Source organism: Tamandua tetradactyla, chromosome 2 (genome assembly GCF_023851605.1).
Source record: "Tamandua tetradactyla isolate mTamTet1 chromosome 2, mTamTet1.pri, whole genome shotgun sequence".
Taxonomy (NCBI): domain Eukaryota; kingdom Metazoa; phylum Chordata; class Mammalia; order Pilosa; family Myrmecophagidae; genus Tamandua; species Tamandua tetradactyla.
The window spans coordinates 37,185,593-37,205,474 of record NC_135328.1 but is presented as its reverse complement, the minus strand read 5'-3'; the positions used below and the strand labels follow the sequence as shown (position 1 = coordinate 37,205,474).

Here is a 19,882-nt window from a genome sequence, read left to right as displayed (position 1 = left end):
AAAATTTTTGCTTCCTGTCCCTGCTACCCTGAGTTCTGCTGGTCTACAGGTTTTAGTTCCAAAATGGGGTGTGCTTCCTCCAGGAGAAACAACAGTGATACCACTGAACTGGAAGTTAAGATTGCCACCTGGTCACTTTGGGATACTTATGCCTCTGGATCAACACACCAAGAAGGGAATTACATTATTGTCTGGGGTAATTGACCCTGACTATCAGAAGGAAGTAGGACTGCAACTACATAATGGAGGTAAAGAAGAGTTTTCTTGGAATATAGGAGATCCCCTGGGGCGTCTATTAGTACTACCATGCCCTGTGATTAAAATCAATGGAAAACTGCAACAACACAATCCAGGCAGGACTACTAATGGCTCTGAAACTTCAGGAATGAAGGTTTGGGTCACCCGACCAGGCAAAGAACCACGGCCAGCTGAAGTGCTTGCTGAGGGGAAAGGGAACATGGAATGGGTAGTGGAAGAAAGTAGTGATAAATATGAACTTCGACCACATGATCAGTTACAGAAACGAGGACTATAATGCTGTTTTGTTCATGTTATACTATTTAAGTTGTAAAATATCAAGTTTAAGAATGAATGTTGCCCAAGGATTTGCACCCTAATCTGGAGAGATTTAATGTGTTTACAGTTATATGCAGGACAGTTGAGTATTGTCAGGTAAAAGAAAAAAATGTGTGCTTATTTGTTTTCATTTGGAAATTAAGTATGGTCTAAGGTGATATATATATATATAGGTGCCAAGTTGACAAGGGGTGGACTGTCATGGTTAGGGACAGGTGTCAACTTGGCCAAGTTGTGGTACCTATTTATCTGATTGGGCAAGCGCTGGCCTGTCTGTTGCAATGAGGACATTTCATAGGATTAGGTCATGATCACGTCAGCTACATCCACAGCTGATTCCATTTGTAATCAGCCAAAGGGGAGTGTCTTCTGCAATTAGTGATGCTAAATGTAATCATGGGAAGCCTTTTAAGGAGGACTCAGAGGAGACAGGTTCCATTCCTGCTTTGGCTGGTGAGCCTCTCCTGTGGAGTTCATCCAGGCCATCCATCGGAGTCATCGGTTTCACAGCCTGCCCTGTGGATTTTGGACTCTGCGTTCCTACGGTCAAGTGAGACACTTTCATAACTTTTATATTTGCAAGTGTTCCCTGTTGATTCTGTTTCTCTAGAGAACCCTAACTAGAGAACCCTAACAAATACACATAGGTAACAGTACCACCAGTCACACAATTTCAGAAACCGAGGATACATGTCATGAAATTGCTGCCCCAATCTCTCAACCAAATCTTATTGCTATATACCTAAAACCAATGGGGGGTGGCGGGGTGGGGAACGATTACTTCATCTTTAAAAAAATAACAACAGATGTCTAGTTCTCCCATCAATATTTACCATAAGCAAGAGGACTGTTACACAGGATAGACTTATACCTGGTCAACTCACAATTTGTTTCCTTTCCACATTGATCCATCCTGTATATGGTTCCCATTTAAGAAGCCTCTTTAAAATAGTACTCCTGTGCTCAAAATCCATCAATTTTACTGAATTAACTTCAAATCTTGTAGCCTGGCATTTCCTACATGACCCAAATGTCTTTTCCTCTCCTTTCCACTAGTAATTCTTCTTAAACATTTACAGTGCCCCATGTAGGTGCTCATGCCAGACACTGAGAATACAAAGATGAATGAGCAGTCATCCTGCTCTCAATAAGTTCACATCTGAGTAGGAAAGATGGACCCAAAAGACAATTACACTACAGTCCTATTGATAAGGTTCAGCTTGGAACACTATGGGAGGGTATGCAGAGGAAAACAAACATAATCCAGCTTGGACCATCAGGGAAAAATTAGAGCAGGAGGCAACTGAGCTATATCTTTAAGGAAGGAAAAGAATTAAGGAAAGAAGCTGAGGGAAGGGCAGATTTCAGGAATACATTGGAGGAAAAATTCATCATTTTATCTGACAACCTTGTTCAGTATGCTAACCATACTTTGCACACCCATTTCCCCTCCTAAAATATCTTAGTCCAAGAACTATGAATCCTCTCAAGATGAAAGGTTGAACTCTAATACCTCTTTCTTCTAGAAGCCTTTTAGAGGTGTCTCCTTCCCTCCTCCAACCCCCTAAAACTTACACTATGTGGGCCAGACAGAATGAGAGGACAGTAAAGCAAAAGGGACCCTAGAACTTGTGAAGGAGCCATTTCACATAAAACTATTATTTCTGTTATTGAATCCTGACTAAATACCACATGTCCAGCACCTTTAGAGAATGGGGGGCTGGTGCAAGACAAGGTAAGGTTCCCTTCTTTCAAGAGCATATTATCTGAAGAATAAAATATGGCCACAAGAAAAAAATTGCTATTATCTCCTGAGCTCCTACTACTTGCCAGGCAGGACACCAAACATTTTAAATAATCTCATTTAATCCTCACAAACAACTGGGCAAGATACATGCTACTATCCTCAGAAAGGAAATCTAAGCCTTAAAGGGGTAAGTGAACCATAAAACTGGGATTTGAACCCAAGTCTGTCTGGGTCCAAAGCTTATGTTCCTTCTACCCCACAGAGCTTCCATTATAAAGCAAGGCATTGCCTGTGACCTAGAAATAACCCAGAAGTAAAGAAAAAGAGCAGATTTGCTTCTACTTGGGGTGAACAAAGAAAACTTTTGGAGGATGGGCAAAATTTCTATGAGTGGAGAGGGTCTAAAAAAAAAACCTTTCAGGAAAGAGAGAAGTTTGAAGAGTTACAAAAGTGCAAAATGGAGGGCTTAACCCACTGACATATTTGACCAGATTATTCAATTTGATAGAAGTGGAAAAAGCATGGTATCATGGTGATTAAGAGCTCACACTCTGGAAACAAATGGCCCAGGCTCAAACGCAGACTCTGCCACTTGCTGTGCGGGCTTGGGCAAGTGCTTTAATCTCTGTTCTTCTACTTAATGAGGATAATAAATAGTACCTTCTCATAGGCTGAAAATAGTGCCTGTCATAATACAGTAAGTACTTGACAGAGACCAACCTTCCTCATTGTTGTTGTTGTTGTTGTATTATTATTACTAAGAGGGTAGTGGGCTGGAAAAGGCAGACTGGATAGCCCTAAAAAGAAATCAGTACTTTTAGGTACATCCCTATAGCAAAGGAGAGCAGAAGGAAGGGGATTTCAGCAGCTGTCTTCTATTCATGTATCTAATCCTTGACATACATGGTAAACCCACTGAGGAAAAGACTATATTATAATCTCTTTTGTACCTTCCCGAGTGCTGAAAACAGCTTACTCAAAATACCTGAAGTCAAAATACCTCCCTCCTTATTTATGCTACTGGTCTTGGGAGTTACCATTAATATATATGGTGAAAAACCTTGGATGGCAACACTACTTCTTGATCTTTGGGTCTCAGCCCTCCTTGGGATTCTAAAAGTTATAAACCTTCACCCCAGAATAATTCAATATCCACAAAATCTTGCAGGATTCTTGACCCTAGAAGAACTGCTAGCCTAAAAGCATTAAGAAACCAAGTATCATTCCGGAGAAGTTGGCGACTTAGTAAGACGCGCGGGTCTTAGTTCCTCCTCCAGAAAAGCAACTAAAGAAACAGAAACAATACGAAACAGCTCCCGGAGCCACGACAGAGACCAAAAAGACAGCGTACCCCATTCTGGAACGGCTGAACGGGCAGGGAGAATCCGCTGCAGTGAGATACCCGAGGGGCGCGCGTTTTTCCGGCCGGGGCGGCTGGCGACTGGGGTCCCCTCCACGCACGTGGCTCCCCGGTCTGACTGGGAACGTTGGATAGCGGGGCCCTCCCGCCACGCTTGGTGTCTCGGGCCAACTGGGCAATTTGGACCGGCACTCCCCCAAGCCGCGGCGGCCAGCGACCCCCCGCTCCGCGCGCGGTTTCCCGGCCGACTGCAAGATTCGGATTGGCAAGTTAAAGGAGCCATAGCATCTTTTACTGGTGGGCCCCGCAGACAGACGAGTGCCACGAGCACCACCTACTGGGCAGGAAAAGAAAAACAGAGCCCAGAGATTTCACAGAAAAACCTTTCAACCAGCCAGGTCCCACACCCAGGGAAATCTGATCAAATGCACAGACACCAGCAGAAAATAATGGATGACGCTCGGAAAATTGAAGATATGGCCCAGTCAAAGGAACAAACCAATAGTTCAAATGAGATACAGGAGCGGAGACAACTAATGCTGAATATACGAACAGAAATGGAAAAACTCTTCAAAAACCAAATCAATAAATTGAGGGAGGACATGAAGAAGACATGGGCTGAACAAAAAGAAGAAATAGAAAATCTGAAAAAACAAATCACAGAACTTATGGGAGTGAAGGACAAACAAGAAAAAATGGAAAAAACAATGGATACCTACAATGGTAGATCTAAAGAGACAGAAGCTACAATTAGTGAACTGGAGGATGGAACATCTGAATTCCAAAAAGAAACAGAAACCATAAGGAAAAGAATGGAAAAACTTGAGCAGGGGATCAGGGAACTGAATGACAATACGAAGCACACAAATATACGTGTTGTGGGTGTCCCAGAAGGAGAAGAGAAGGGAAAAGGAGGAGAAAAACTAATGGAAGAAATTATCACTGAAAATTTCCCAACTCTTACGAAAGACCTAAATTTACAGATCCAAGAAGTACAGCGCACCCCAAAGAGAATAGACCCAAATAGGCGTTCTCCAAGACACTTACTAGTTAGAATGTCAGAGGTCAAAGAGAAAGAGAGGATCTTGAAAGCAGCAAGAGAAAAACAATCTGTCACATACAAGGGAAACCCAATAAGACTATGTGTAGATTTCTCAGCAGAAACCATGGAAGCTAGAAGACAGTGGGATGATATATTTAAATTACTAAAAGAGAAAAACTGCCAACCAAGACTTCTATATCCAGCAAAATTGTCCTTCAAAAATGAAGGAGAAATTAAAACACTTATAGACAAAAAGTCACTGAGAGAATTTGTGACCAAGAGACCAGCTCTGCAAGAAATACTAAAGGGAGCACTAGAGTCAGATACGAAAAGACAGAAGAGAGAGGTATGGAGTAAAGTGTAGAAAGAAGGAAAATCAGATATGATATATATAATACAAAAGCCAAAATGATAGAGGAAAATATTATCCAAATAGTAATAACACTAAAAGTTAATGGACTGAATTTCCCAATCAAAAGACATAGAATGGCAGAATGGATTACGACCCAGCAATACCACTGCTAGGTATCTACTCAAAGGACTTAAGGGCAAAGACACAGACGGACATTTGCACACCAGTGTTTATAGCAGCATTATCTACAATTGCAAAGAGATGGAAACAGTCAAAATGTACATCAACAGATGAGTGGCTAAACAAACTGTGGCGTATACCTACTATGGAATATTATGCAGCTTTAAGACAGATTAAACTTATGAAGCATATAATAACATGGATGGACCTAGAGAACATTATGCTGAGTGAGTCTAGCCAAAAACTAAAGGACAAATACTATATGGTCCCACTGATGTGAACCGACATTCTAGAATCAGCTTGGAATATATCATTGGTAACAGAGACCAGCAGGAGTTAGAAACAGGGTAAGATAATGGGTAATTGGAGCTGAAGGGATACAGACTGTGCAACAGGACTAGATACAAAAACTCAAAAATGGACAGCACAATAATACCTAAGTGTAATGTAACTATGTTGGAACACTGAATGAAGCTGCACCTGAAATATAGTTTTTTTGTTTGTTTAAAAAAAAAAAAAAAGAAAAAAAGAAACCAAGTATCATCCCACTTTTTAGAGTCTATCAACTAAGTATTATTAAACAAATAGCAAGGATATGCACAAAGATTCCATTACAGTTTTCTTTATAATAGCCCAAAACTTGAAATAACATAAATGTCCATTTACCGGGGAATGATTAAATAAATTCTGGAACATTCATACAAAAGAATGCACTACAACTACTAAAATTTATGATGCAGAGTAATATTTATTAAATATTAATTAACAATTGAACAAAGGAGAGGTTGTAACAGTCTCATTTCCATTAAAAAAATTTGTATAAAAAAAGGTTTGGAACTATAAACTCCAGAATGTGCATGCTTTGCTGTGTGAATTATGCAATTATAGGAGTATCTGCTTATCTGTAAATCTACAATAAACATGCACTGCTTTGTATTAAAGGGGGGCTTTATTTAAATTTTTAATAACTCATGCCATGTAAATACTCATGCCAATGTAATGTAACTGCCTCTTATAAAAAAACTACTTTATGATAAAGCTCATTTCATAAATTGAGAGCCAGACCCCTTAGATATCACGCAAGAACTATCCAATTCTATATTATACTTTATTCTCTACCAAAAATAGCTATAGTGAAGTTTCTAGGACTTTAACACCTTTGAAGAAGAAAATGGAGTTCTATGTTTGTGTTGTCTTTTGACCTGAAATACTTCCTTCTCCAGAACCCAAAAGAAACAAGAAGTAGGATCTCCTTGGGCTTGTCAAGGTAAGTAACTAAAAAACAAATCAAGGGAGGCAGTTAAATGGGTGACGGAGGGCAGCTGGTGCCAGAGGCACATTCCCTCAGCCACCCACTTCCTAGGCTGAGGGTTTGTAGGAAGAAAAGAGACAGATGGAAAATACCTCAGGCCCGGAAGACACAGCTCTACTTTACAGACTAAGTTATTTCTCCATTAATAATGTAAAACAGCTTATATGGAAAAACTCTGCCAGAAGAAAGGAGATTTTTATAAAGCTGGGAAAAGTGAAGTAATTCTGTGTCCTAGTCCTCAAAAGTTCTAGGGAAGAGGTACAAGGAAAATCAGTCTACAGTGGGTTTCTGTCTTAATGACCATAAGACACTCACAAACTAAACTGTTGGGCCATTTGGAAAAATCCAAGGGAAAAAAAATACTCCCTGGGTGTGGAAAGGCAAACTATCCCACATTCTATCTTGGAATTTAATTGAACATACATGCACCCTCAAAGAACCATCTGTTTTGTATTTGTGAAGTCAGAAAAACTGAGATTAATTCTTGATTCCACCAAGACTTTGTGATTTTGAGCAACGTAACTTCCTTTGCTAAAATTAAGTTCCTTTGTCTATAAACCAGGTTGTTCTGAGGATTAAACTAGTATGTGTGAAAATCCCCAACCCACAACAAGGACAAATATTAGGACGGACTCAGTACATAAGAGCCATGCTCCAGGCATTAAGCCAAGATGTCACGTGTATTATTTAATTTAACCTTGCAATGACTCTATGAAATAGGTATAAGAAACTAAGGCAAGAAGTCATGTTAATTTCCCAAGGTGTACACGGCTGGTAAGTAAGGGTGTCAAAGCTCTAATCTGGTCAGTTCAATTCCAAAAACTGTACTCTGAATTGCCAGGCCCACATTCATCACCTGTAAAATGGAGGTAATACCACAAACTTCCAAGGTCATTGTGAAGTTTAAATCAAATAATACTTAAATACCAAGTGGAATATAAATAAATTTAGTGTAAAGAGATTTTGTCCAGAGACCTGATTTGAAATCCCAGCTCACTCACACAATATATGACAAGAGATGACTTACTTAATCTCATTGAGCCCCACAATCTCCTCAGATGTAAAACTAAGATTCGTTCATTCATTCATTCATTCTCTCAAAAAAGTACATGCTATTTACTACATGCTAGATACTATCTATGTCCTAAGACTTGTGGCTTACTTTCTAACAGAGGAGGGATGGGGCTCACTTTCTAGCAGAGGAGGCAGAAAAACCAGCAAGCAAATATGTAATATATGAGATAGTGATAAGAAGAATAGAGAAAAAATAAAGTAGGGTATGGGAAAAGAGAAGGCCAGTGATAGGGCAAGGGGGGCCTGACTATTTTACAGAGAATTGTCAGTGAGGGCCTCATTGATAACATGGTATTTGAGGAAAGAGTTGAAGGAATGAGAAATAACAGAGAGGGGAAAGCACAAAGGTCCTGAAGAAAGAGCATATTTGGGCATGATCACGAAATCCCAAGATCAGTGTACCTCCTGAGATGGAGGGGGGAGTGGAATGTGGCAGAAGATGAGCTCAGAGAGGTGGCCAGGCCAGAAGATTGAGGGCTTTGCAGGTCTTCATAGTGACTTATGCTTTTACTTGAGTGGAAAGGGGAACCTTTCATTTGTTTTAATAGAGAGGGACATGATCTGACCTACATTTAAAAAAAAAACCACTCTGACCACTGTGAGGAGGATGGAAAGTAGTGGAACAAGGGTAGAAGCACACAGGACAGTTAAGAGGCAAATATAGGGTGATGCAACAGTGGCTCACTGGCAGAATTCTCAGCTGCCATGCTGGAGACTCGGGTTCAATTCCCGGAGCCTGCCCAGGCGGAAAAAAAAAAAAAAAAAGAGGCAAATGTAATAATCCAAGTGAGGTGATGATAGCAAATTGGGCAAGCAGTAACAATGAGGTGGTGAAAATTAGTCAGCTCTGGAATATATTTTGAAGGTAGAGCTTCAAAGAGGCAGGCAATGAGATAGAAGAACTGCAATGAATGCTGAGTAGCGTCCTAGAGGCCAAGTTAGGAAAGGATTACCACAAGGAGGGAACGAGCAACCATGTCAAATATTGCTGTGAGTTTTAGTATGATGAAGACTGAAAACTGATCACTGAATTTAGCAAAGCAGAAGTTATCAGTGACTTAGGCAAATATCAGTTCAGTGGAGTGGTTGAAATGACTGAAAGCACAAATCCAATGGATTTAAATGAGAAACTATTAATAATAATAATGGATATAAAGGAGAGGGGCAAAAATAATTATTTCATAAGAGACAATTTAAAGGATGAAAGTTTTGACTCTGGAATTATATTAGTGTTTTTCATTCAAAAAATTAAATTAAATTAAATCAACAAAGATGAGGGGACACCCCTAAAATTGTATACAACGTCAAAACAGAACTAATTGTATTTCAAATGAATAACATAACACATAGATATAACTTAAATTCAGTACCTAATTATATACTTTAGCCTAAAAATTTTAAAAACTAAATAAATCTTGAACTCTTCTGGTAGATCTGTTTTGCACAGTAGGACTATTTGAATTATTATAGAATAGAGCAAGTGAGTAAGTATATTGATGCTGCTAGAGTCACAGTTCTCACTATTAAGAGAAAGGATATACAGATATGGAATAAGGAAAGGAAAGAAAGAATTCAGTGGGTTTAGTTTGGACTTCATAGCAATATGAAGTGATGATTTTTAAAATAAATAAATGAAATATATATCAATACATATTCCTAGTTCTATCTACTAAAAGGCCTAGAAACGATGACATTCTATTAGCAATGAACACAGCCAATACCAAATTCTGATTTTTAAATACCATCCATTCCCCACTAAAAAGAACCAAGCCTACCTGGAAAACCTAGTTAATTCAGGATTGGGGCAGGGACAGTACAAGATGAACATGGAACATCTCTGAGCCAGAAAATAAGGAAGTGTTCAAAAAAAGAGAGGACAACATGTCAAAAGTATCTGCCACTTGCCAAATCTGGGACAAGTTGAGCATCAATCTGAATAATCATGGTAATGGATGACAGCCCATTGAATAAAATAAGAATCTGCAAGTTCATACTGATGATAAACAAACAAAAAATATAGAAATGAAGGTAAAGGGAGAGCTTGTCCTGATAGCAGGTGCTACTAACAAATGAAAAAGGAATTATGGCATTAGGGAAAAAAAATTGTCATGCTGCCATCATCATACTAATAACTGACTCTAGTAGGACTCATCAATGTATGGTAAAATTTATGAGTAAAAGTTCAATGAGGGATGGGATATTTACATAGTCGCAAAGTATCCCTCGCTAAATACTTACTCATTATAAAATGGAATATAGTAATTTACAGTGGAGAAATCTGATAGACATCACCTTTAAGTGATCAAAGTGATTATCACCAAAAACGCGCCAGACTGATATCATATGCCTCCTTAATATAATACAATGAGAACCCAACATCCCTTATGCAGTACTCCCGCCAAATTACATAACCTGAATTTCGCCATTAGAAAACAGATAATTCCAAACTGAGAGGCTAGCCTGAACTCTTCAAATAAATCAATGTTCTGAAAGACAAAGAAAGGGTAAGGAACTGTTACACATTAAAGTAGACCAAAGACCAAACTAAATGTAATGTGGGACTAGATCCTGGATTGTGGGTCAGGATCAGGACTAAAATTTTCAAAGAAGACATTAGTGAAATAATTAGTGAAATCTGAATATTAGACTATATATTGAATATATACTATAAGATAGTATATCAGATAATACCATTTGCTGGTTTTCATTACCAAACTGTGGTTATGTAAGAATATATCCTTGTTTTAAGGACTACATGAAGAAGTACCTAAGGGTAATGGAGAATGATATCGTCAACCCACCCAACAGAATTCAGAAAGATAAAGAACGTGAGAGTGGGGGGGGAGTGCTGAGAAAGAATGATAAAGAAAATGTGGTAAAACACTAATGACTGATGAAGGTGAAGGTGAGTGAAAGGTATATGGAAGTTCTTTAGTATACCCTCAAAAAATTGCAAATTATTTAAAAAATTTAACGCAATACCATGTATTAAAGTAGCTGGTACAGAGCAGATGTTCAGCAAAGGTTTTCTTTTATCCTTCCTCTTAAAGTAGAGATCATGAGCCACCTCTAATCCTGTGATATATACATATATATATATTTGTTTGTTTGTTTGTTTGTATGCTCTATGGCTGGGGTCACATTTCTTTTTCCATGTGAGTATCTCATTATTGCAGCATCATTTGTTGAATTTTTGTTTGTTTTCTTTCTTTGTTGGCTTGTTTGTTTTTTTGGGAAGTGCATGGGCTGGGAACCGAACTTGGGTCTCCTGTATGGCAGGCAAGAATTCTACCCCTGAACTAACTTGCACCCCCATGATATATTTTTTAACTGATAAAAGTTTACAAGTTTTTTTAAATTTAAACATTATTTAAAACTCATGCATTTTTGTAAAAAAAAAATCTGATTTTAATCTTCTCTTGAAAATTCAGAAAACCTAGCAACCATGGGCTGGTGCTTTATACATACACCTCACTAACCAGGGCCCTAGGACATCTAAATTAGACCCCTGGTTTATAATACTGCAGACCGCAAACGAAATGGAAGTGGTCACAAGAAGGAAAAAGCAGGCTATGAGGCTCTAGTGTTACCTAACTAGGGCAGAGGGAAGGAAGATGAGTAAGACTAAGGAGTCAGTTCCTTCTCTGCCCCACCAAGAAGTCCTGAATCAATTACTGATATGTTTCAGAATTCTCAGTACCTTGCCCCACTTACCGCTGATAAAGAGCTTTTCCAGTTTCTCAAGCAATTCAGCACACTGATTCAGTTGCTCCTGGAAACCCTGAGCCACATAGTAATCCACATCACTGGCCTCCAGCAACTCCTCAAATGCCTTAATCATGGTGTTCATATGTTGCCGATAAATGACACAGATGCCATGACTATCCTTAATCTGCTGTCGTTGAAGGGAAAGCTCCCTGGCTTGGGACTGAACTAATAAATCATATCTGATAAAAGGGAGGAAAGAAAGTGCTTGTAACATTTTAAAATTGAATTTTTGTGACCTAAATAATAATTGGAAAAATGACAAAGCATAATTTTTTAAAAGCCTAAAGCTGTACAAGTATATATACTTTTGAAACATTTTAACTATACAAGGTCACTCCCTATTATATTTCAAAATAGCCAACAAATGCTGGAACAAAGGCTTTTCTCCAATATTTTTAGACTTATAAAGCCCCCAATTAAAATAAGGATTGGCAAAATCCAGATTCTCTCAGGAGAAAAATTGTTTTCCATATATTCTTCAAAAACACTCTTCTGAATGGTAGAAAAAAGTGCCCTGCAGATCAGTGGATCTATGTCAAACTCTAATGGAATAAAAAAAGAAACTGCAAGGCAGGAAAACAAAGACAGGACTTTCTCCCCTCAAATAAAAGGGCAATGAATAATCATAATCATAATTACCATTTACTGAGGGTCTACAATCTGTCAGGCACTGAATTAGGTATTTTATTTAAGTTATGAGATCCTCTCAACCTTAAAACAAATATATGACCAGGAAACTGACTCTCAGAGAGCACAAAATTTTAAGTGGTAAGATTCTGGATTCAAACACAACTCTGACCTCATAGCCCAGAATTTTTTTTTATACAATACTACCTCTTGGCCACTGTATGTCATCTTTTCCTGTGACCCAACAAGTATTAGTAGGCATTGAGGAAAATTCAAGTTAAGGAAAACATGGCTCATAAAAATTGTGGCCACAGTAACCTGGTTCCAGAGAGTGGTTTGGCAAATAACACTAACCCTTCCATGCAATATGTTGCTCCCTCCCTGAAATGAGGACAACACGTGGGACTGGTGACCACCATCAATAACTAGCATGCACACACAAATCATGTAACACCAGTATTAGAGGTGGGGGCCAGTCTCATGGAAGGAAACTGGAGTAGAATATCGTAGGCTTGGATGTAGCAATGGCTCTGACCAGTTCTGTGGATGCTCTCAGGTTAGTCACAATAACCCTGTTGAGTCTCAATTTCCTCACCGACAAAATAAATTTAGGAATTCTTCCTTCTCAGGGTGATCTTGAGGATTAAATACGAGAAGTGCCTGGCTGGGGCCTGACATAACAGACTCAATAAATACAACCTTCCTTCAATTTCACTGACTGGAAAGTCCTGAAAAATTCACTCTGGCTCCTGACAATTCAGAACAGCATGTTGGTCTCAAATTAGTGACAAATGAAGGTCAACTTTACAAATGATCCCATTTTGCTGTATCTTCAGAGCAAAACTATATATATCTACACCCATAAAACATATCTTCATGACCTAAGAATTCTTCTCTTTTAACACAAGCTTATTTCTCTAAGATGACCTTAGAGGGTAAAGATATGGAAAATATTTATATTCCTTCCCACCCTGCCTAGAACATTAATTTCAGTTTCACAGCCCAGCAAAGACCAATAATGTAGTCTAAGACTAAATACTGCAGTTTCAGCAAATGCACTATAATTTACCAGTCGACTAGTATAAAACCTTTACTCTGAGCTCCCACTCTGAAGAGGACAAAATCTGCTCTACCAATTTCAGAGAACACAAGACTAGCAACTGATGTTCAGGTGCACAGCTACTATTCTCTGTGGCTTCAAATTTCACTTCTTTGCAAGGTCTGGCTGACTTAACCCCACCATCAAATTTTCTCCTGATCACACCCCACAACCATCATACAGCAGCATACTCTTTTACCTTATAGGTTTCTACCTACTAGCAACATAGCAGAATAGTAGGCTTAAACAGTGGGAAAAGGAAGAGGTGGAAAGTACCTTGAGGGTGAGAGATCTCTGAACTTCTTCTGCAGGTTATGGATTTCATTGAAAAATTCCATATTCAAATTCTGCTCTTTCTGCAGTTCACACTCCTGTTCCACCAGCTGCTGTTTGAGGCTCTCTAACATCCCACCATCAATCATCTCTGGGGCCAAGGGATGGAGGATTTTCATGTGTTTCACAAAACGTACTCGGTGCAAACTTGAGAAGGTCATTTCATCGTCATCAGTACTGCCTTTGGGCTTGTTCGAGCCTTCCTGGGCTCCTTCTGTCCCACATAAAACAGTGATAACGGCCTCACTGCATTGGGAGTGCTTCCCTGAGCGAAGCTGAAATATGAAATTCCGGTAGCCCTCAAGCTCAGTTTCCAAGTCATGGATTTTCTGTTTCATGTATTCTGTATCATTGTAGGTTTCAATGTTCTCAGACTGATCAGTCCCAACCATGCTGACTTTAACAGAAAGCTGACTCTTAGAACTCAAGTAAGTAGCTACCGAGGTTACGCCCAGAAAATCTTCAGAAGGATTCTCTTTGTACGTTGGCAAGATGGCAAGGTTATCAGGCTGGTAAATTTCAGAGTCTGTAAATCAAACACAATTATGTCAGTATTTCCTGTACTGGAATCTACCCTATCTCCTGTTTCTCACAACCACAGCCATGCGGAGACCACTATGACAGTCTCCTAACCACTATCCCTGCCTCTAGTTTTTCCCACTATCCCCTCAATCCATCCTCTTCCTCAGGGTAATTGGTCTAAAAAGTGAATTTAATCATGATACATCCCTCCATCTTAATTAGCTTCCCACTATCTGGAAGATCAAATCCAAACTCCCTATCATATTACCAGAGACCCTTCAGGATCTAGTACTAGGAAGACCTTCTGGGCACAAATCCTTGACACCACCTACGGAGATTCCATACTAGATTAGCCACAAATACCTGCATATCACGTTGTTTTATGCCTCATGCTTTTTTTTTTTAATTATTTTTTATTTAAGAATTCAAACAATACACTTAGAACCACCAACAATGGATATCTTAATTAGCTTAACCATACCATGCCTCATGCTTTTGCAAGTGATGTTTCCCCTGGCTGGAGAGCTCCTGGCCCTCTTCTCTACTTTAATGAACTCCTACTCATCCCAACAACCAGATCTATTTCACCTTTTGCAAGGGCAATGCCAAATTCTGTAGAACAGTCACCACCCACTATGCTTCCATAGTTCCTTACAACATATTTCCTGCAACAACTGGATTATTTAGTTACATAACAATTAGTCATTTGGATGCCTTTCTCCCTCACTGGACGGCAAGCTCTGCTCAACAGGGACTTGGCTTTTCATCTTCACATTCTCAGTGCCTAGTACAGTCTCTACTAGCCCAGACTAGAAGTGAAAATCTGGACAATTTTGAGAGACAGAGTGAAGTAACTTTAAAGAGAAGTACTTCTAAACATCCAAAACAGGTGAGAGTTGTCTTCTCATTTCCAGGTCTACTAGCTTCCAGAAGATCCATGACGTCCTTTTTAAAAGTGAACTGTTTCATGGACTCACAACCTTGCCAGGAAATATATCCTTAAAGCTAGCTTAAATCTCCAGAGATGCAGCCAAACTTGTTTGAGAAGTAGACTGATGCAACAGAAAGAATATATAGTTTCGAAGACAAAAAGAAGTGGGATCACACCCAACTTCGCCACAGGCTGACTGCATAGCCTGAGGCTAGGAACTTACTATCTCAGAGCCTCAGCTTCCCCTTCTGTGAGGCCTCAAGTTCAGACTCAACTCTAGAGCTTCTGTTCTTAACTATTATACCCTGCCACCTGCTGCCCAGGGAGAGAACTCAGCTCAGTGTAAGGAGCTCTTTGAATACTTCAGAGGCAGCAGAATATGGTAGAAAGCAAACTCTGAAATCCAGCCGACCTGGTTCCAAACTCCATTTATGCAATGTACTAAATACATGGCCTTAGGCAAGTTACTTAAGCTCTCTGAGCCTCAGTAGCCTAATGTGTAAAATGGAGAGAGCATCATTCACTGTGAAGAGTTGTCCGTTTTATTTTTAGGTTTAAACAGGATAATACCTGTGAAATGGCAAACACAGAAACTGGCACATGGTAGTAAAGGAATCAACTAAAATTAATAACCTTTGCTTCCCTAGAATTGTTCAAAAATGAAAGGGAATGCCCATTACTAAAAGCATGCAGGTGAAATCTATGGCCTTGCAGAAATGCTGCAATAGCAGCAAGAGATGACCTAGGCAATCTCTAAAAAAGAAAATCACACAAAAATCCTACACCAGACCCTATGCTACCATTTCTGGTTCTGCAATCTGCTCGTGATTCTAGGTCCACTCCTGTCTCTGTGCTGAGGGACAATGCACATACTATAAAATAAAGCTTTTTGAAAGCAGCTGCTATCAAATCTAAAGGAAACTTTGCTAATAGAGCATTTTTACTGTAGAAAATTTGCTTTAATCACTAGTTTATGAGATCTTTGAGGGTGGAGACCATGTATTCATCTCTGTGTTTCTAGAGTCTAAGATACTCCAGGGCCTGGGACAGAGAAGGTACTAAGAACTTCTGGCTGAATGAGACAGAGAGAGATTGATTTGATTAATATGCTCAACAAGGCTTTTTTCTCCAGTGAATCACCCTCCAAAACAAGGAAATATTTTTGTTTTAACAAACCTCACGACAATGTAATTGGTCTGTATTTCAAGAAGCAATGTTCACTCACTGGAATAAAGACTAATTCTGAGGACTTTTATTAAATAATCACAAGGCAGAAACAAACGTAACTCCCATACAAATGTCCTTTCTGATACAGACTGTGGCCAGTTGTAATGTTTAGCTACATATACATAGACACCTCAGAATATTTGGAAGGGTATGCATACTTAGGCCTCCATTTTTAATTTTGCTCCTGGAAATGCAATAAACACAACATTCGGGCACATGATACGTATAGTTTTGACTTCAAAAGTGCCCTCCCTTCACAATCTACAGTGATCTGTTATTTGGCAGAGGTAAGGACTTGATGTTTAAGCTCAAAGGTCAGTATCCAGCAAGTCTTATAGTCCAGCATCAGCACAGCCACATGGCTTTGCCATTCTCTGCTCATTAGGCCTCAATAAAGGCCCAAAGGAGCTGCTTACATCTTTCAGTTAAATATCACTGCATGGGGGTGGGGAGGCGGGGTGGGGGATGTTATAAATTGTAACATACATGTGAATTGAGAATCTCAGGGAATATGACTTTAGACCAGGTCTGGACTAGGCTTCAAGCTCCTCACCTTTTTTAGCCATTTAATCCTCAAAACAACCCTGTGAGGCATCCCCATACTACAGAAGAGGAAATGGAGGCTTAGAGACATTAAGAATTTACCCAAGGTTTAGAGTTAGTAAGCACGAAAGCCCCTTGACAAAGCTTGGCCACCTGCCTCTGACATTGAAGACAACACCCTGACATACTCCTCCTATAACTGGAGTCTCCTATATCAGGGTTCTGTGAGTAAAAGGAGAGAATCCCTTAACCCTCAATAATGTCTATGGAATCCCTTCATTCATTTGTCAAGCATCTATCAAGGACTACTGAAGAAACAGCAGCGAAGTTGTCACACTCAGTACCCTGTCTTGCAAAGGGAAAGCATGGGGCAATAATGGGAGTGCTTAAATAATTGGGGGATTCTGGAAGGTCTCTCTTGCATAATGACATCCTGCAGAGATCTACAGGATGAGGCATCAGGCAGGCAACAGTCAGGAGAGAAAGTCAGGCAGAGACAACAGCATGTGCAAAGTTCTCAAAGCTCACTCAGAAAGATCAAAGAAACTCAGTAATAATAGGAAATTGAGAAGGAAATAGTAAATCAGTCAAGAAGGCTTTATTTATCACTAACTATGTACAGGAAATAAAAAACATGCTCCCAAGATCACTATTTGCATCATAAGGAAATGGTGCAGTTCTGGAACTTCCCACAACTCAGCTAAGGGGTCCTATATATAGTAGCTGGTGGGAAGGCTTTCTCCTCCTCAAAGTCTAGAACACTTCTGAAGCATGTGACAATATATTTACTGAGGAAGGCCTCAGTAAAGTAAGGACCATTGGGAACAGAGTCCACAACTATTTTCCCAGAGACTAATATTCTCGTGGCCATCCCATGACAAATTTAGGATTCCTGAGTATAATTATTTCTTACAAAGTGAATTAGGTCCAGGTTAATGGTTATTATTTTTTTAATGAAAGAATAAAAAGATTTAAGGTTAAAAAGAAGAATGCTAGGCATTTATTCATTCTGGTTTGAGAATTTGAGTATTTGTTATACTATACTTTGTGCTTACATGTTTATCTACTTCATAATTTTAAAAAGGAGTCGCCTGCCTTACATCTCTGCACCTCTCTCACTGGTTTATCAGGCAAACTCTCATAAGCTGAGTCTCAGCTGTAGGCTCTCCTCTGACCCACTGCTCCCGGGAAGACCAAGGCAGACTGTGTGGACAACTCAACAATATTCAGCCCAATGCTGAATACTAACTGACCGTGGGGATGACTACCACCCCCAATCTGTGAAACCCCTGACAGCAGTGACTGTTTCATATGGAGCCACTAGAAGCCAGCCTACTGCGTGGTAGAAATGCATTTGACAATGGATTGGTGAGCTCAGACGGACATCCTACTATACCTTGACTATCACGTACTTACTTGCTGAGTGACCCTAGGTTAATTATTTTTTCTTAAACTTTAGCTTCCCTATGCATTAAACTGGAAGAAGCATGAAGAGCTCAGAAGGCTGTTGCAAGGCTTAGTAATAATTTTTACATAAAGCATCCTAAATGGTGCCTGGCACACAGTAGCTGTTCAATACACAAAGGGGTTGAATTCTGACCAGTCTCACAGCTTGTTTGTTGATCATTGTCCATTTCCTTGTTTCTCCAGACACAGGGTATGGTTTTAGTTTCTTTTTGCTCTTCTGGGCTGCCCTGGTAGGCTGCTCCCACAAGGGGTTGGGCTACAGACATTCACAAAGAGAAAGAAAAATAAATAAAACCATAGACTTGAAACTCAGCCAAGTAACTGAGAAGAATACAAGGATACAACAGGGAAAATAAAAACACTGGGGAGGCAAAATGCAATTTATAAGACAAAATTAATCTATCAAGCTGCCATAACAGGACATAAAAAGCATAAATACACTGCAGCTTGTCTGAAATGGTTTAAGTCCAGGTTCTCAAAAAACTGTGAGAGAGAAAATTAATTTCACTGATTCATACCCACCTTTTCCAAGAAGAGAGAGGCTCTTTCTGGATTGGGCACCTAAGAAATGGCAAGTGGATGAGGCACCATGGCCTCAACAAGAAATAACATTAAAAGCAAATGGCAAATAGTGAAGTGCCAGAGCCTCTGTTGGGTTGAGTCACCTTTGCCATAAAATCTTCCCTCTCTGAAGCCCCTTACCACCACCCCCAGCACTGATTTGTTTATCTGACCCCACCACCACCAGCATCACTAGACAGGGAGCTCTCAGGAGGCAGGGACTGTATCTGATTCATTTTCCTATCTCTCCTACGCTTAATGCAAGAGGCTGGGAATAAAGCAAGGGCTCAGGGAATATTCACTGAATGTGTGAATAGATGCCTGGGGGGGATGAATGGATTAGTGGAAGGTACCAAAGGATGGAGGGAGGGAGGGAAGGAGGGAGGGAGGAATGAAGGGAAGAGAAATCATGCCAAAGGCCAACTCAGCTTGATACCTCAATTGTATAAACCCAAGAGAGAACCTGAATACTTTTGGCCATAGACGATCATAAAATTCATATGCAAAGCATCATATACTAGACTTTATGAAATAGTAAAGAGCACATGCTTTGAAATCAGACAAGCTGGTTCAAATCTAGTTTGGGATGCTAGTAACAGTGTGACCATAGCCTCTCTGCAGCCTTTCCTATCTCAGTATATAAAACTCCATCTTTTTAACTGTTCATGTTAAAAGTGGTCCTTTAATACAGGGGTCAATATTCTTCTTCTTAAAGGGCCAGGAAATAAATACTTTAGGCTTTGTGGGCTACAGACTGTGTGGACACCTCAACAACAGCACCATGAAACTATTCAATTCTGCCATCTCAGCACAGAAGCAAAGATAATATGTAAACAAATGGCTACTGCTATATTCCAATAAAACTTTATCTACAAAAACAGGCAGCAAACCGGATTTGGCCCATGGGCAGGCCATAGTTTGTCAATCCCTGCTTTAAAGCATAAGTCAAATCATGTCATTCCTCTGCTCAAAACCCTCAACAGATTTCAATCTCACCTAAAACAAACAACAAAACCCCAGAACATCCTATGAGGGCCAACACAATCTGCTACTCCTCCCTGAGCTCATCTTCTACAATTCTCCCCTTTCTCACTTCACTCCAGCCACATAATGGGCCTCTTTACTATCCATCCATCTTCCCAAATTCAAAGCAACATCGGG

The 19,882-nt window shown here is 39.7% G+C and overlaps 1 protein-coding gene across 10 annotated transcripts in view; it reads right to left on the bottom strand.

Moving 5' to 3' along the window:
* The window catches only part of CDK5RAP2 (CDK5 regulatory subunit associated protein 2), a 281,439-nt gene that overhangs the window by 51,261 nt on the left and 210,296 nt on the right, over nucleotides 1-19,882 (bottom strand). For 8 of the 10 annotated variants that reach the window (XM_077143561.1, XM_077143525.1, XM_077143518.1 and 5 more), the window contains 3 exons: nucleotides 18,294-18,416; nucleotides 13,414-13,996; nucleotides 11,358-11,590 (listed from right to left, as the gene is read on the bottom strand). In XM_077143561.1, coding sequence (XP_076999676.1) covers nucleotides 11,358-11,590; nucleotides 13,414-13,996; nucleotides 18,294-18,416 — 939 coding nt within the window. The remainder of the gene's footprint in view (nucleotides 1-11,357; nucleotides 11,591-13,413; nucleotides 13,997-18,293; nucleotides 18,417-19,882) is intronic. The other 2 variants (XM_077143511.1, XM_077143532.1) reach the window with 2 other exon arrangements.